The sequence below is a fragment of the Myxocyprinus asiaticus genome, chromosome 6, assembly GCF_019703515.2.
Source record: "Myxocyprinus asiaticus isolate MX2 ecotype Aquarium Trade chromosome 6, UBuf_Myxa_2, whole genome shotgun sequence".
In the NCBI taxonomy this organism is placed as follows: domain Eukaryota; kingdom Metazoa; phylum Chordata; class Actinopteri; order Cypriniformes; family Catostomidae; genus Myxocyprinus; species Myxocyprinus asiaticus.
Window position 1 is genome coordinate 36,355,473 of NC_059349.1, and position 16,814 is coordinate 36,372,286.

Genomic DNA, 16,814 nt, shown 5'->3' on the forward strand with positions numbered 1-16,814 from the left:
TAGGCCCAACTTTTGGCTGGACTAATTCAATTGGACTTTGAACTGACGTTGAGTTGCATGTCTACAGTCAGATGAGGGGTTTTTTTTATCTGCGTGAGTCTAAGCAATTATATTTAACTAAGGCTATGAATATCTGAGAATGATTCGTGCAAAAAATGTCTGGACTACTTCCTACCTATGTCAATTTTCGAAAATCAGTAGTTGATTTACAAAGTGCATTTCACTAAATGGCTTGGCAGTGTCTCTAGCAAGGTAAGAAATGTTCTTGGAAAAGAATAATTAGCAAAAATCATCGCTTTTATATAAAACCTGGTGACATCAGCTCAGCGTATTCTCTTGGAAGTGGTAATCGTGCATGGTGGGCCCCCATCTGTTTAGACTCTTTTGGATAATTGTTATGTGACGTACTGCATCCTTTTCTCGGGAATGTTCATTTTTGTGCCATGGGGAAAAAGAACATGGTCTGCTCACCCCGTAGACCTGACTCAAATTGGACCTGTTTTACATGCCTCAGATACAGCTGGGGAAGCAGTTCAAATTCTGGAATGGTTTGAAAGTACGTCAAAGGGTGCACTTTGTTGTAATAGCAGAAACAGCAATAGAAAGATTGATTTGTTGAAGGGAGCTGTACACAACACGAAAAGAGCAAGCATACCAAGTAAACTTTTGACCTAAACAGTATATTGTAAGAGTAAATATTACTTCTAGTGAGACTTATAGTGATGGTGATATGATCAAAATTTGAAAAAACAGGTACTCCAATATGTTATGGATAACCTACTTGTTTTCAGTATATGTAGAATTCTGCTTATTTTTATTATGATTATTTTACATTTTGTTAGATTTGTGCTTAAAACAAGAAAACAATTTGCCAATGGGGTATAAAAGACTAAATTCAAGATATGTTCTCTTAAAATTAGTAGTGTTATCTTACATAATGTTGCCTCTCAAGTAAATGTATCTAATTTTAAGGATGTTTAGAATTTTTACTGGAAAACAAAAGAGTTCGCTTCTCAAGTAAACGTTTGATATAAGCAGAACTTTGGAAGAGTATTATAGTCAGTCTTAAAGTGAGGGTCAAATTATAACAATTAGAGCCCCAATATACAGGTGCATCTCAATAAATTAGAATGTTGTGGAAAAGTTCATTTATTTCAGTAATTCAACTCAAATTGTGAAACTCGTGTATTAAATAAATTCAATGCACACAGACTGAAGTAGTTTAAGTCTTTGGTTCTTTTAATTGTGATGATTTTGGCTTACATTTAACAAAAACCCACCAATTCACTATCTCAAAAAATTAGAATACATCAGAAGACCAATAAAAAAAAACATTTTTAGTGAATTGTTGGCCTTCTGGAAAGTATGTTCATTTACTGTATATGTACTCAATACTTGGTAGGGGCTCCTTTTGCTTTAATTACTGCCTCAATTCGGCGTGGCATGGAGGTGATCAGTTTGTGGCACTGCTGAGGTGGTATGGAAGCCCAGGTTTCTTTGTCAGTGGCCTTCAGCTCATCTGCATTTTTTGGTCTCTTGTTTCTCATTTTCCTCTTGACAATACCTCATAGATTCTCTATGGGGTTCAGGTCTGGTGAGTTTGCTGGCCAGTAAAGCACACCAACACCATGGTCATTTAACCAACTTTTGGTGCTTTTGGCAGTGTGGGCAGGTGCCAAATCCTGCTGGAAAATGAAATCAGCATCTTTAAAAAGCTGGTCAGCAGAAGGAAGCATGAAGTGCTCCAAAATTTCTTGGTAAACGGGTGCAGTGACTTTGGTTTTCAAAAAACACAAAGGACCAACACCAGCAGATGACATTGCACCCCAAATCATCACAGACTGTGGAAACTTAACACTGGACTTCAAGCAACTTGGGCTATGAGCTTCTCCACCCTTCCTCCAGACTCTAGGACCTTGGTTTCCAAATGAAATACAAAACTTGCTCTCATTTGAAAAGAGGACTTTGGACCACTGGGCAACAGTCCAGCTCTTCTTCTCCTTAGCCCAGGTAAGACGCCTCTGACGTTGTCTGTGGTTCAGGAGTGGCTTAACAAGAGGAATACAACAACTGTAGCCAAATTCCTTGACATATCTGTGTGTGGTGGCTCTTGATGCCTTGACCCCAGCCTCAGTCCATTCCTTGTGAAGTTCACCCAAATTCTTGAATCGATTTTGCTTGACAATCCTCATAAGGCTGCGGTACTCTCGGTTGGTTGTGCATCTTTTTCTTCCACACTTTTTCCTTCCACTCAACTTTCTGTTAACATGCTTAGATACAGCACTCTGTGAACAGCCAGCTTCTTTGGCAATGAATGTTTGTGGCTTACCCTCCTTGTGAAGGGTGTCAATGATTGTCTTCTGGACAACTGTCAGATCAGCAGTCTTCCCCATGTTTGTGTAGCCTAATGAACCAAACTGAGAGACCATTTTGAAGGCTCAGGAAACCTTTGCAGGTGTTTTGAGTTGATTAGCTGATTGGCATGTCATCATATTCTAATTTTTTGAGATAGTGAATTGGTGGGTTTTTGTTAAATGTGAGCCAAAATCATCACAATTAAAAGAACCAAAGACTTAAACTACTTCAGTCTGTGTGCATTGAATTTATTTAATACACGAGTTTCACAATTTGAGTTGAATTACTGAAATAAATGAACTTTTCCACGACATTCTAATTTATTGAGATGCACCTGTATTATGGATAACCCAATATCATTAATGCATACTTTAGTGTGTACTTGTATATGCAGTGTGTACTTGTGTAATTGTATATGTATGTAAACAAACCCACACATATATCTCTTCATATTTTGCAGAGCACCGTCTGTATTATATTTACACTCTTAAATATTAAGGTTCTGTAAAGGGGTTTTGGCAGCAATGTCATCCAAGAACGATTTTTGGTTCCCCAAAAACCTTAATACTATAAAAGGTTATAGTTATTTAAGGTAGTTCTTCAGACTTATAGTCTTAAGAACCTTTTTCCACTGCAAAGAACCTTTTGTGCAATAGGAATGTAGGATGATAAAGGAATATTCTGGGCTCAGTGCAAGTTAAACTCAGTCGATGGCATTTGTGGCATAATGTTGATTAAATTGAAAAATAATTTTGACTTATCCCTCCTTTTCTTTAAAAAAAAAAAAAAGAAGAAGAAGAAGCAAAAATGGAGATTACAGTGAGGCACTTTCAATGGAAGTGAATGGGGCCAATTTTAAGGCAGAAATGTGAAGCTTATAATTTTATAAAAGCACTTACATAATTCTTCTGTTAAAACTTGTGTATTATTTGAGCTGTAAATATGTTTAAATCATAATTATTACAGTCATTTTAGGGTTTTAGGGTCTGTTGGCTTTATATTGTCACAAAATTGTATAATTGGCTATAACTTCACACAGAAAAGGTTAGTTAGTTAGCGATTTTATCACATTAAAATCATGTTAACACATACTGTATATTGTTTATATCTTGTGACTTTTGAAATAGTGAGTATTTTAACATTTACAAATTGGCCCTCATTCACTTTCATGTTATGTGCCTAACTGGAACCCAACTTTTTGCTTTTTTAAAGAAAAGGAGGGGCAAGTCAAAATTATTTTTTTTGTGGTAATCAACATCATGCCACAAATGCTGTCGATTGAGCTTAACTTGTTTTCAACCCGGAATATTCCTTTAAAGGTCCTAATTTGGCACTGTAAAAAAATAAATAAAAATCTGTTAAATTTACAGTAAAAATAAATAAATAAATAAAAATGCCATAAACTTGATATTAACCTCCTGAAACTGTAAAAATCTGCTTTTTACTTTAGAAGGTATTGTTCTTGAAGGTATCACCATAAGAATTACAGAAGAGCACATGTTGACATGATGATCAGGAGCAATGACCAATTAACATGTAGAGACAGTGCTCAGTGTCACTCACACAAACACTTAACACCATCAGGGTGACACATGTGAAATTTAAATAATGCAGTAAATATTAACTAAACTTCAAATATAACACAGAACACCCTGATGTACGTAACTGTAATTAAAAATAAGAAGAAACATAACTATTCCCATAAAATATAATTAAATGTGATGGGTCACACAGAGAATTGTGGGAACGCCTGATTATTGTTTTTACTGTAATTTTAACAATAATTTACTGTAAAAAGTACATGTACTCTCTTGTTAAACATAATGTATATTTTACCATTAATTATACAGGAAAATCATACTTTTTACATCTAAAATTTGTTTTTTTATTTTTACAACATTTTATTGTTAAATCTACTGTATTGTCTTTTTAAATATATTTTAAAAATGTTACTGTATATTTTACAGTTAATACTCGTTAATCAGTTAAGGTTTTTTCTGTAGAATTTTTAGTCTTTTACCGTTAAAATTAGACATTTTTTACAGTGTACCGATAAAGAACATTTATTTTAAAGACTGTAAACTTGCAATAAAAAATTCATTTATTTAGAATTTTGTATATCATTTTTGTATATTCTTACTTTTCAAAGAGTAAATGACTTCAGTTTGCAGACATCTGGTTTTGCAGTTCAATACATAGCAGCAAGTCTTGCACTGGTCTGTGTTTGTGCAACTTGAATGTGTGTATTTCAATGTGTAGGTTCTTGAATTTAAACACACGGCTACCTTGCCTCCATTTTTGTGGTGCATGTCCTTGACACATGCAGGCAGTTAGCACACATGCAATGTGGACATGAAGGGCACGCTGAAGAGATTACACCAGCCAAGAGAGAGAGGGGGGAGGACATTGTGTCCTCCTGAATACACTATCTGTCCAAATGTGTTTGATAAATGAGCATTGTTCAAAGGAGCACACAATGTCTTTATATCATTTAAGGACCTGTTCAGTGTTCTTGTCAGGTTCTTTTCATGGTTTCGTAAAATAAATAGATCTAAACATCCTTACAACAAGATACATTTACTTGAGAAGCTAAATCTATTTTCTTACTCAAAATTTGTTTCTCATTTGGATTACATTTTGTTGGATTGATGCTTAAAGCAAGGCAAACAATTTGCCAACTGGGGTAATAAATTCTCTAAAAGCATCTTATTATCTTATAAAATTTAACTTGTCAAGTAAATGTATCTAATTTGTTTAGATATTTTAACTGGTAAACAAGGCAAAAATACAGATTGTGCAGAAAAAAAAGCTTTGAATACTAGAGGTGTGCAGCGAAACCCTTATCTGTATCTGTATCTGTTACTATGACAAAAAAATATCTGTATCTGTTTCTGTATTCAGATATAACCGGGTGTGGGCGTGGCTTAAACCGGAAGTGTTTCAAAACTAATTTAAAAATGTAACTCTTTTACATTTATAGTTTCTGTATAAAATCTGCCTCGGATAGGCCTATTTAATTATTATTATTATTATTATTATTATGTAATTATATTATTGTCATATTTTTTATTTTCTATTAGCAGATGAAGCTGAATATGTAGGCTACATTACAGGGATAGTTCACCCAAAAATTAATATTCTATCATTTACTCACCCTCATGCATCTCAGGTGTGACTTTCTTTCCTCTGCAGAACAAAGATTTTTAGATGACTATCTCAGCACTGTAGGTCCTCACAATGCTAGTGAATGGTGACCAGAATGTTGAAGGTCCAAATGATATAAAGGAGACATAAATGTAATCCATAAATCTCCAGTGGTTAAATCCAAATCTTCTGAAGCAATATGATATGTGTGGGTGAGAAACAGATCAATATTTAAGTCCTTTTTTACTATCAATCTCCACCTTTGATCAGCCCCAACCAGTAGGTGGCTGAATGTGAAAGTCACTTCCACACTAGAATGTGGATGTGAAAGTGAAAGTGTCGATTTAAAGTTAAAAAAGGACTTAAATATTGATCTGTTTCTCACCCACACCTATTATATTGCTTATTATATTATCATTCTAAAAGAGCGGCACACACGGAACGTCTTTTTAAAGATTTGTGTGTTATTCTTGGTTGCGGTCGGTATCTCTCCGCTTCTGACGGCCACGATCGCTGTCTTACGTGTCTGGGCACTGCCCACGTGGAGACATCGTTCATGGATGGGTCTTGTCCTCATTGAGAGAACATGACCATGGCAACTTTGTGGTCGCGGCTTGCATTCGTAAGAAAGAAAGCCACCCCAGCAGCTCCCCGCCTCGGTCCTTCTACCTACGGGTATGTGGCCATGACAGGTTGGCACTGGGGGTGATTTGGGGACCTCAATGGGAGCACCTCCACCGGGTATCCCCCCATGGACCTCCCATTCAACCTCTTATTCGGGGCCCGGGAAGACGATGAGCTCTCAAGCGCAGCATCGGAGAGCGGGCTCGTTCAGTCCGACATGGAGGCTTCGGCTGGGCTTCCTCCCTTGGGTATGGTCATCCAGTCACAAGCCGACGCGGAGCTGACCGACATGCTTACCCGGGCAGCTGCGAGCGTCGGGTTAGAGTGGAACCCTCCACTCTCCCCTGAACCCTCGCGGCTCCACGATTGGTTCCTCAGCTCGAAACGCCACTCACGGCTGGGCCTGGCCCCGGTTCCTTTCTTCCCGGAGGTGCATGAGGAGCTGACAAGATTGTGGAGGGCACCTTTCATGACCCGATCCCAGTCTCTCAGCTCCCCCACCCTCACTACCCTCGATGGTGGGGTGGCCAGGGGCTATTCGGGGATCCCCCAGGTGGATAAGGTGCTCGCGGTGCACTTGTACCTGCAGAGCGCCAACCACCTGGCCCAGGCGCCCGAAGCTCCCATCCAGGGCCTTTAGGTTCACATCCTCTCTGGCGGCTAAGGCCTATGGTACCGCTGGACGAGCCGCCTCCACCCTGCATGCCATGGCTCTCCTGCAGGTACACCAAGCCAAGGCACTGAAAGAACTGCATGAGGGTAGTTCTGACCCGGGATTGAGGCCATTCAACATATCCTTCCCTGACTCCACCCCCAGGTGGTCCAGCTGATTTGGAGTCGATTCGGTCGAGCACAGGTAGTCCTGTTTGCTTCCCGGGAATACTCCCACTGCGCGCTTTGGTACGCCCTGACCGAGGCACCTCTCGGTATAGACGTGCTGGCACACCACCTGCGGTGGTAGACACAATCACTCAGGCTAGGGTTCCCTCTATGAGGCGCCTGTATGCCTTGAAGTAGCGTCTGTTCGCTAAGTGGTGTTCTTCCCAATGCGGAGACCCCCAGAGGTGCGCTGTCGGACCGGTGCTTTCCTTCCTGCAGGAGGGCTTGGAGGGGCGGCTGTCCCCCTCCACCTTGAAGGTCTATGTAGCTGCCATTTCGGCACATCACGATGCAGTGGATGGTAAGTATTTGGGGAAGCACGACTTGATCATCAGGTTCCTGAGAGGCCTAGGAGGTTGAACCCCCCCAGACCTCACCTCATTCCCTCATGGGATCTCTCTGTAGTCCTTCGGGGACTACGGGGAGCTCCCTTTGAGCCGTTGGAGTCAGCCGAGCTAAAGGCACTCTCTCTGAAGACTGCCCTCCTGACTGCACTCACTTCCGTCAAGAGGGTAGGGGACCTGCAGGCATTCTCTGTCAGCGAAATGCGCCTGGAGTTCGGTCCGGGCTACTCTCACGTGATCCTGAGACCCCGACTGGACTATGTGCCCAAGGTTTCCACGACCTCATTTAGGGATCAGGTGGTGAACCTGCAAGCGCTGCCCCAGGAGGAGGCAGACCCAGCCTTGGTGTTGCTGTGTCTGGTGTGCACTTTACGCATCTATGTGGATCGCACACAGAGCTTTAGAAACTCTGAGCAGGTCTTTGTCTGCTTTGGCAGACAGCGGAAAGGAAGCGCTGTCTCCAAACAGAGGATCGCCCATTGGGTCATTGATGCCATCGTGATGGCATATCACACCCAGCATGTGCCGCCCCCCACGGGGCTACAAGCCCATTCTTCCAGGAGTGTGGTGGCCTCCTGGGCCCTGACCAATGGCACCTCTCTTGCAGACATCTGCAGAGCACTCGGCTGGGCAACACCCAACACCTTTGTGAGGTTCTACAATCTCCAGGTTGAGCCGGTTTCGTCCCATGTTTTGTCAGGTACGAACAGGTAAGTTCCGGGACAGCTGGCCAGGTGTACCGCTTGCACATAGCGGCTTTCCCTTCTTTGAGGTGAAGACGTGTGCTGTTGACTCCCAGTAGTGTTCACAAAGTGGTGATCCCTGGATGACATTCCTCCTTAGCCCTGTGGCAGAAGAGTTTGCAGAGAAACTCACTGCCGGCCCAGTACATGTGCTAACTAAGCCCTGTACTGGGGTAGGTGCTCCACATGTGCTGGTTCCCCATAGGTGGCCCCATGTGATGTATATCTGCCACTAAATCATTTCCCTGTTGGTAAACTGCGTCTTCCTTGGGCAGTGGTTCCTCTGCCCCGTCACCGTGTTTGTAGAGTTCCTCCCCTCTCGGATAGGACCTACCATGGGACTTCTCCACATGACATACTTCCGACAAGACTCGGTAAGACCATGTGATATATTTCCACTCAAAATACCCCCCCCCCCCCCCCCCCCGGGTATGGTCTCCGGGGTGTCTCCCCCTTGGGAGTGACACTCCCCCGATGTAGACACTTATGGCCCTAGTCGGTAAAAAAATTCCACTCTTTTTGGGGAGAAAAGAGAGAAAAAGAGGCCACGACTGGGCTAGCCTGTCCCTATTTCTTGGGCAGTCGACTTGTCCCCGAAGGACCGTTCTACGCTCATAAGAGCGTTGGGGGAGGTTACGTGATGGCCTGGTGCGCTGGCTACGAGGCACACAGCAGTCTGCCCGTCTCACACCGCCAGTCCACGTAACACAGTTCAGCTAGTTGTGCTGTTTTGTATAGGGAACCACTACACTGATACAACGTCGAGTGAGTGACAGATAGGGAATGTCCTGGTTACTTTTGTAACCTCCGTTCCCTGATGGAGGGAATGAGATGTTGTGTCCCTCTTGCCACAACACTGAACTACCCACTGAAATGGCCGGGACCTTGTCTCGGCTCCTCAGCACAAAACCTGAATGAGTGGTTGCATACCAGCTCCTTTTATACCCGTATGTCCGGGGGAGTGGCATGCAAATTCCACTCGCTAATTCCCATTGGCCTTTTTTCAAAGATCAGAGGTGTTTAGGGCTCCCAAGAGTGACCCCTAGTGTCACTACATCGACACAACGTCTCGTTCCCTCCATCAGGGAATGGAGGTTACGAAAGTAACCAGGACGTTTATTATACATTATTTAAAGAGCACCTATTTTGGTTTTTCAAATATTACTTTCATGTAGTGTGTTATATAGCTGTTTGTGAATGTAAAAAAGTCTGAAAAGTTTCAAAAATCAAAGTGCATGAAATATGGAGTTATTGACACCCAAAAGAAAGAACCGATTCTGAACACCTGAAACGAGTCGTTAGTAATTCCAGACTTACTTCCTGTACTAACCACCGTAATTTGGTAACAAAAAACCCGCCTCTGGTCTGTTTACATGTACAGTCAGTGCAGGCTGTTAGCCTGTTAGCTGTTAGCCTCTGCTAACCAGCTAACTCACTTTATTGTCAAGCTACATATAAACTTACCACAGAGAAACGTCCTGTTCTCATCGTGCTTGCAATGGTGGTTCGGGTTGATCTTCCGATGTATCACTGTCGGACTCGGTCTCAAACTGGTAAGGTAAAACAGAAATTTTTTCAGATGGAGCTGAAACTCGGATATGGTAGTGGGCGTTTCCTTTCCGACATGTGCTGTAAGCGATAGACCAGTCACAACAGACTGGGACATCTGACCAATCAGAGCAGAGTAGGCTTTCTGAAAGGAGGAGTTTAGAATGAATCCTTTAGAACAGATCATTGAAGGAGTCGTTTTTGACAATGGGAAAAAATGTAAATTATGAGCAAATTAAAGCGTTTTTTTGACATTGGATGCATGTAAATCTATTGTTTGAGACCTTTAAAACAAAATTAGGCACATTTAAAAATCATAATAGGCGCACTTTAATGTTTTTATAAAGTTTTTGTTTCACTTGTCTTCTCTTTGTGAAGATGCTGAGAAAAGATTAAACAACCCTTCATTAAAAGAGCAAAGCTTCACTGGTGAGATTTTATACGGAGACCCTTTCATTCATAAATCAAACACAAGACAGTGGCTAACACTTTTAATGGGCCATACAGTGCTGAACTTCCTACCTCACATGCACTCTCCGTTCAGCACTTTGAAGGATGCCACTGCTGTGACACTGCAGGTGGTAGTTGTTTATGTTATCTTCCACTAGATGGAGATATAATTCAACTCAATCTTAACAAACTGCCTAGCCTTCAGCATATTTCATCAGTGATAGAGTAATTGTACTGGTCTCTTTGGAATGGTTACACAGTGGGTGGGAGCCAGTAGGGACACCACCACAGCTGTTTGCTATTGTTCAGGTTGAGTCTTCACTTAAAGCATCCTCAAATCAATGCTGTGAGCCGAAGGTTAGGCTCGTTCTAATGTAATGGAAGTGTTGGAGTCATGCATTTTGATTTTAATGGAGGTATATGCTGTTAAATGATTACATAATTCACACACTGAAACAATTTATTGACTCTGAAGTACCCCCCAAAATGTTATGGCTTATCAGAATTAATCCAAATTAAACTTTTTTATTATTTATTTAATCCTGACCTTATTTGTTTTCCAAAACGTTATTGTATTACACATGCCTCTTTATAAACAATGTTGTCATAACTTATTAGTAGTATTTTTACAAATGGCAGTGTGAACGCTTGTATGTGCTATTTCATACTTGTTGAGCTCCTATGGTTTATAAATTGCACCCTTCAAAGTTTGCAATTGACTTTACTTTTGTTAAACATTCCACCTGGTGTTTATCTATAAATAAATTCACCATTAGGTTGCATGTTTAAAACAAAACAACAAAAAAAACAAAACAGCTCAGCTGTCTTATGAAAGAGAGAGTAAGCTTTTTTTAGTCTGTTTTTCACCCACATTATTGACTGTTTTTATAAGTCATTTTAATAATGGTTACAGTATAAAATTACTTAAAGGAAAAAGTTAAGCTCAATCAGCAGCATTTGGCATAATGTTGATTACCACAGAAAAAATATTTTGACTCGTCCCATTACTATGGAAGTGAATGGGGCCAATTTTTGGAGGGTTTACAGGCAGAAATGTGATGCCTATAATTTTATAAAAGCTCTTATATTAATTCTTCTGTTAAAAGTCATGTGTTATTTGAGCTGTGAAGTTGTTTAAATCATCATTTTAACAGTCATTTTAGGGTTTGTTGACATTACATCATCATGGCAATGAAGTTGTAAAATTGGCTATAACTTTACACAGAAACGATTGGTAAGCGATTTTATTACACTAAAATCATGTTAATATGCATATTGTTTATGTCTTGTGGCTATACTTTTGAAAGAGTGAATATTTTAACATTTACAGATTGTCCCTCATTCACTTCCATTGAAAGTGCCTCACTGGAACCCAGATTTTTTAAGAAAAAGATTGACAAGTCAAAATTACTTTTTGTGGTAATCAGTATTATGCCACAAATGCTGTCGATTGAGCTTAACTCATAATGAACCTGGAATATTCCTTTAAAAGGAACACATTTCTAGTTTGCCACCCGTTTAGGGTGTTTCCCTCAGCTTACAGCCCAAAGTAGCTGAGATAGGCACCAACACCCCCTGCGACCCTACATAGGATAAGAAGTTATAGAAAATGTATGTATGTATGGATGGATAGATTTCTGGTTTGGTGTTTATGAAGCAGTACTTTAACCTTACTAGGGTGTTACAAAAAATGTTTGGAAACATTCTTTTTCTGTCTTTATCAATAAAAAGTGACAAAAATCCAAAAAATCATGCATTTTTTAAATGTTTACTCACTTAAAATTGCATGAGAGAGAGTGACAAATGTTGTCTAATTGTCACATTTGGCTCTTTGTGCAATTTCAGGTTTCGGCTGTGGGCGGTGGATAACACAGGTCGACGTTCAAGTCCCAGCGAGGTCACCATTAAAACACCTTGTCCCGCAGTGGATGATGTCAAGGCTCAAGGTAGATGATTGCCTGCACACTGGAGAATAAAGTCCTTAAAGTAAACTCTTACATCCACCCCTAGCGGTGTCGGTATGGATGGAGTATTACGCAAAAGCAGTAGTTTTTGGTTAAGTCTTTCTCTTCCTGGAAAATGGACCAAAAATATTGATGACTCATGTTGCACTACACATGTTTTTATTTTTATTTATTTATTTATTTATTTTTTTGTTTGAGGGACGAGCCCTTTAATTGTCCCTCCCAAACTTCTTGTTTCAATAGGAAATGTGTAAACAGTGCAAAAAAACATCCTGGTTACTTGCGTAACCTCCGTTCCCTGATGGAGGGAATGAGACGTTGTGTCGATGTAGTGACACTAGGGGTCACTCTTGGGAGACCGAAACACCTCTGGTCTTTGATAAAAGGCCAATGAAAATTGGCGAGGGGTATTTGCATGCCACTCCCCCAGATATACGGGTATAAAAGGAGCTGGTATGCAACCACTCATTCAGGTTTTATGCTGAGGAGCTGAGACATAGTCCGGCCATTTCAGCGGGTAGTTCAGCGTTGTGGCAGGAGGGACACAATGTCTCGTTCCCTCCATCAGGGAACGGAGGTTACGCAAGTAACCAGGACATTCCCTATCTGTCACTCACTCGACGTTGTGTCGATGTAGTGACACTAGGGGTCCCTATACAAAATGCCGCAACTGGCTGAACTGTGTTACATGAACTGGCGGTGTGTGACGGGCAGATGACTGTGTGCCTCATAGCCAGCGCACCAGGCTGACATGTAACCTCCCCCAACATAGTTATGAGTGTCAAACGGCCCTTTGGGGACAAGTCGACTACCCAAAAGATAGAGATAGGCTAACCCAGTCGTGGCCTCTTTTCCCCTTCTTTTTTTCCACTCCCTAAAAAACAAGGGGGATTATCCGACTGGGCCGCCAAGTCTAGTCGGGGGGTGTCCCTCCCAAGGAAGACGCAGTTTACCAACAGGGAAATGAATTAGCGGAAGATATACATCGCATGGGGTTACCTTACAGGGAACCGCCACATGCGGAGCACCTACCCCAGAACAGGGCTCTTAGTTTAGCACGTGTACTGGGACGGCAGCGAGTCTCTCCGAAAACTCGACTGCCACAGGGCTCGGAGGAAGTCAACCAGGGAATATAGTTTGTGAACACTACTGGGAATAAATGACGCATGTCTTCAGCTCAGAGGAGGTGAAAGGCACTATGTGCAAGCGATACACCCAGCTGGCTATCCCAGGCTTATCCGCTTGTATTGCGTGCCACTACCTTGGATGAAACCAGTTCCACCCGGAGGTTGTAGAACCTTGCAAATGTGTTGGGTGTTGCCCAGCCCGCTGCTCTGCAAATGTCTGTTAGAGAGGCACCCTGGTAGAATGGGCCCAGGAGGCCGCTACACCCCTGGTAGAATGGGCTTGTAGCCCTACCAGTGGTGGCACGTCCTGGGCATGATATGCCATAGCTATGGTGTCAATGAGCCAGTGGGCGATCCTCTGCTTGGAGACAGTGCTTCCTTTGCTCAGAGATCCTAAAGGTCTGTGTGCGATCCAAATAGATGCGTAAAGCACACACCGGACACAGCAATGACAGGGCTGGGTCTCCCTCCTCCTGGGGCAGCGCTCGCAGGTTCACCACCTGGTCCCTAAAAGGGGTCGTGGGAACCTTGGGCACATAGCCTGGTTGGGGTCTCAAGATCACGTGAGAGTAGCCCGGACCGAATTCCAGGCATGTTTCGCTGACAGAGAACGCTTGCAGGTCTCCTACCCTCTTGATGAAAGTGAGTGCAGTCAGGAGGGCAGTCTTCAAGGAGAGTTCCTTAAGCTCATCTGACTGCAAAGGCTCAAAGGGGGCTCTCTGTTGACCCTGAAGAACTACAGAGAGGTCCCATGAGGGAACGAGGCGCTGTCTGGAGGGATTCAGCCTCCTGGCATCTCTCAGGAACCTGATGATCAGGTCGTGCTTCCCTAAGGACTTACCGTCCACTGTGTCGTGGTGTGCTGCTATAGCAGCAACGTACACCTTCAAGGTGGAAGGGGACAGCTGCCCTTCCAACTTCTCCTGCCGGAAGGAAAGTACTGAACTGACTGCGCATCTCTGGGGGTCTTCCCGTCGGGAAGAACACCACTTAGCGAACAGACGCCATTTAAAGGAATACAGGCGCCTCGTAGAGGGGGCCCTAGCTTGAGTGATCGTGTCTACCACCGCAGGTGGTAGACCGCTTAGATCTTCCGCATCCCGTCCAGGGGCCAGACATGGAGATTCCAGAGGTCTGGTCGTGGGTGCCAGATGGTGCCCCATACCTGAGAAAGAAGGTCCGTCCTCAGGGGAATTCACCGGGGGGGGGGGGCATTTCGCGAGGAGCGTGAGAGCTGAGAACCATGTCTGGGTGGGCCAGTAGGGTGCTACCAGGACGACCTGCTCCTCGTCCTCCCTGACCTTGAACAGAGTCTGTGCAAGCAGGCTCACTGGGGGAAATGCATATTTGCATAGGCCAGGAGGCCAGCTGTGTGCCAGCGTGTCTATGCCGAGGGGTGCCTCAGTCAGGGCGTACCAGAGCGGGCAGTGGGAGGATTCTTGGGAGGTGAACAGATCTACCTGTGTCTGTCCAAATCGACTCCAAATAAGCTGGACCACCTGAAGGTGGAGTCTCCACTCTCCCCTGAGGGTAACCTGCTATGATAGCACGTCTGCTGTAGTGTTGAGGTCGTCCGGGATGTGAGTGACGGCGGGTGAGTTGTGACAAACAACGAAGCGCATACCACCTTGGCGGTTGACATATGCTACCGATGCCATGTTGTCTGTCCGAACTAACACGTGCTTGCCCTGGATCAACGGCCGGAACCTCCACAGGGCGAGCAGAATTGCCAACAACTCGAGGCAGTTGATTTGCCAACCCGCGGCTGCGTGTCTGTTGCAAACAGCGGCCCAGCCCTTTTTGGAGGTGTCTGTCGTGACCATGACGTGCCTGGAGACCTGCTCTAGGGGAACACTTGCCCGTAGAAACAAGAGGTCATCCAAGGGCTGAAGAGACGGTGACAGACCGGCGTGATGACCACGCGATGTGTCCCATGGTGCTATGCCCATCTCGGGACTCGAGTCTGAAGCCAGTGCTGAAGCAGTCTGATATGCATCAACCCAAGCAGGGTGGCCACCACTGAGGATGCCATATTCCCCAGGAGCCTCTGAAAGAGTTTCAGTGGAACCACTGTTTTCTGTTTGAACGCCTTCAAACAGGCCATCACCGACTGTGCACGCTCGTTTGTGAGTCACGCTGTCAAAGAGACTGAGTCCAACTCCAAACTGAGAAAAGAGATGCTCTGAACCAGGAGGAGCTTCCTTTTTTCCCAGTTGACCCGAAGCCCTAATCGGCTGAGGTGCGAGAGCACCAAATCCCTGTGTGCACACAGCATGTCCCGAGAGTGAGCTAGGATTAGCCAATCATCAAGATAGTTGAGAATGCGAATGCCCACTTCCCTTAGTGGGTCTTCGTGAAGATGCGAGGGGACAAGGACCTTGTACTGATACGCCTGACCCTCGAATGCAAACCGCAGGAAGGGTCTGTGTCGAGGTAGAATCGAGACGTGAAAGTACGCGTCCTTCAGGTCTACCACCACGAACCAATCTTGATGCCGGTCGCTCTCCAGAATGTTTTTGCGTCAGCATCTTGAACAGGAGTCTATGTAAAGCCTGGTTCAGTACTCGCAGGTCCAAGATTGGCCGCAACCCACTGCCTTTTTTCGGTATGATGAAGTGGGGGCTGTAAAAACCCCTTCTTCATCTCGGCCGGAGGGACAGGTTCTATCGCACCCTTCCATAGGAGGGTAGCGATCTCCTCGCGCAAGGTAGCAGCGTTTTTGTCCTTCATCAAGGTGAATTTGATACCGCTGAACCTGGGCGGATGCCTGGTGAACTGAATAGCGTAGCCGAGTCGTTGGGTCTGGACCAGCCAACACAATGGATTGGAAAGCGCAAGCCACGCATCCAAGTTCCGTGCAAGGGGGACCAAAGGGACAACGTCGTCGGACGTACCGACAGGTGGGGCCTCGCAGAAGGGCGGAGCTCGAGGTGCCACACCATGTCGTGGCCGTGCTGAGTCTAGGGACATCGAAGCACTTACCTGGCTCCTTGTGACCACCCCCGGAACAGCCTGGGATGGGGGAGGAAGAGGCCTGTTCTCGCAACCTGTGGAGACTGTCACATCGGGGGCTGATATGTGCCACAGCTGGGTGCGCAGGGGCGGGGAGACCGCCGCTGGAGCGCCAATCCTGAAAGGAAAAACCCGTGGATGGTGGTCGTGATGACGACCGTGCACACTGGGTATGTGACCCAGGGAAGGAGGAAACCACTCTTTTGCTGAACTGTTGGATACCACAGTCACTTGAGCATGTGGCGAAATCAAATAAAAAGGCAACAAAAGATTCTCCACCCGGCCCTCCATCGGGGGATGGAGTGGTCTTACTACCAGCTCCAATGCTGTGGGTTTCATCGACCCTGGGTCGCCCGTCTCAGGGGCGCTTTGACGACCTTCGTGGGTTCTTAGCGGCTGGCCGTGAGATGGGTGGCGTCTGCTTCCTACGGTGGGCTCCACGCCGGGGCCGGGCCGAAGGAGTGGGCTGCGGTGGAGCCAGTGCAGTCACCGCAGGGTGACTGCCCTTAGTGACGAGCAGACGGGATGTGGGATCTTGAGCCACGCCAGGGCAGGATATGCCGGATAGCCTCCTTCTACTGCTTCACCGTCGGGAACTGCTATGCAAAGTTCTCGACGGTGTCA

The 16,814-nt window shown here is 44.6% G+C and overlaps 1 protein-coding gene across 4 annotated transcripts in view; it reads left to right on the forward strand.

Annotated features, from left to right (window-relative positions):
• LOC127442213 (astrotactin-1-like) overlaps positions 1-16,814 on the forward strand; it is a 481,722-nt gene that overhangs the window by 455,948 nt on the left and 8,960 nt on the right. For all 4 annotated transcript variants that reach the window (XM_051700073.1, XM_051700074.1, XM_051700076.1 and 1 more), the window contains one exon: positions 11,933-12,033. In XM_051700073.1, the coding sequence (XP_051556033.1) occupies positions 11,933-12,033 (101 nt within the window). The remainder of the gene's footprint in view (positions 1-11,932; positions 12,034-16,814) is intronic.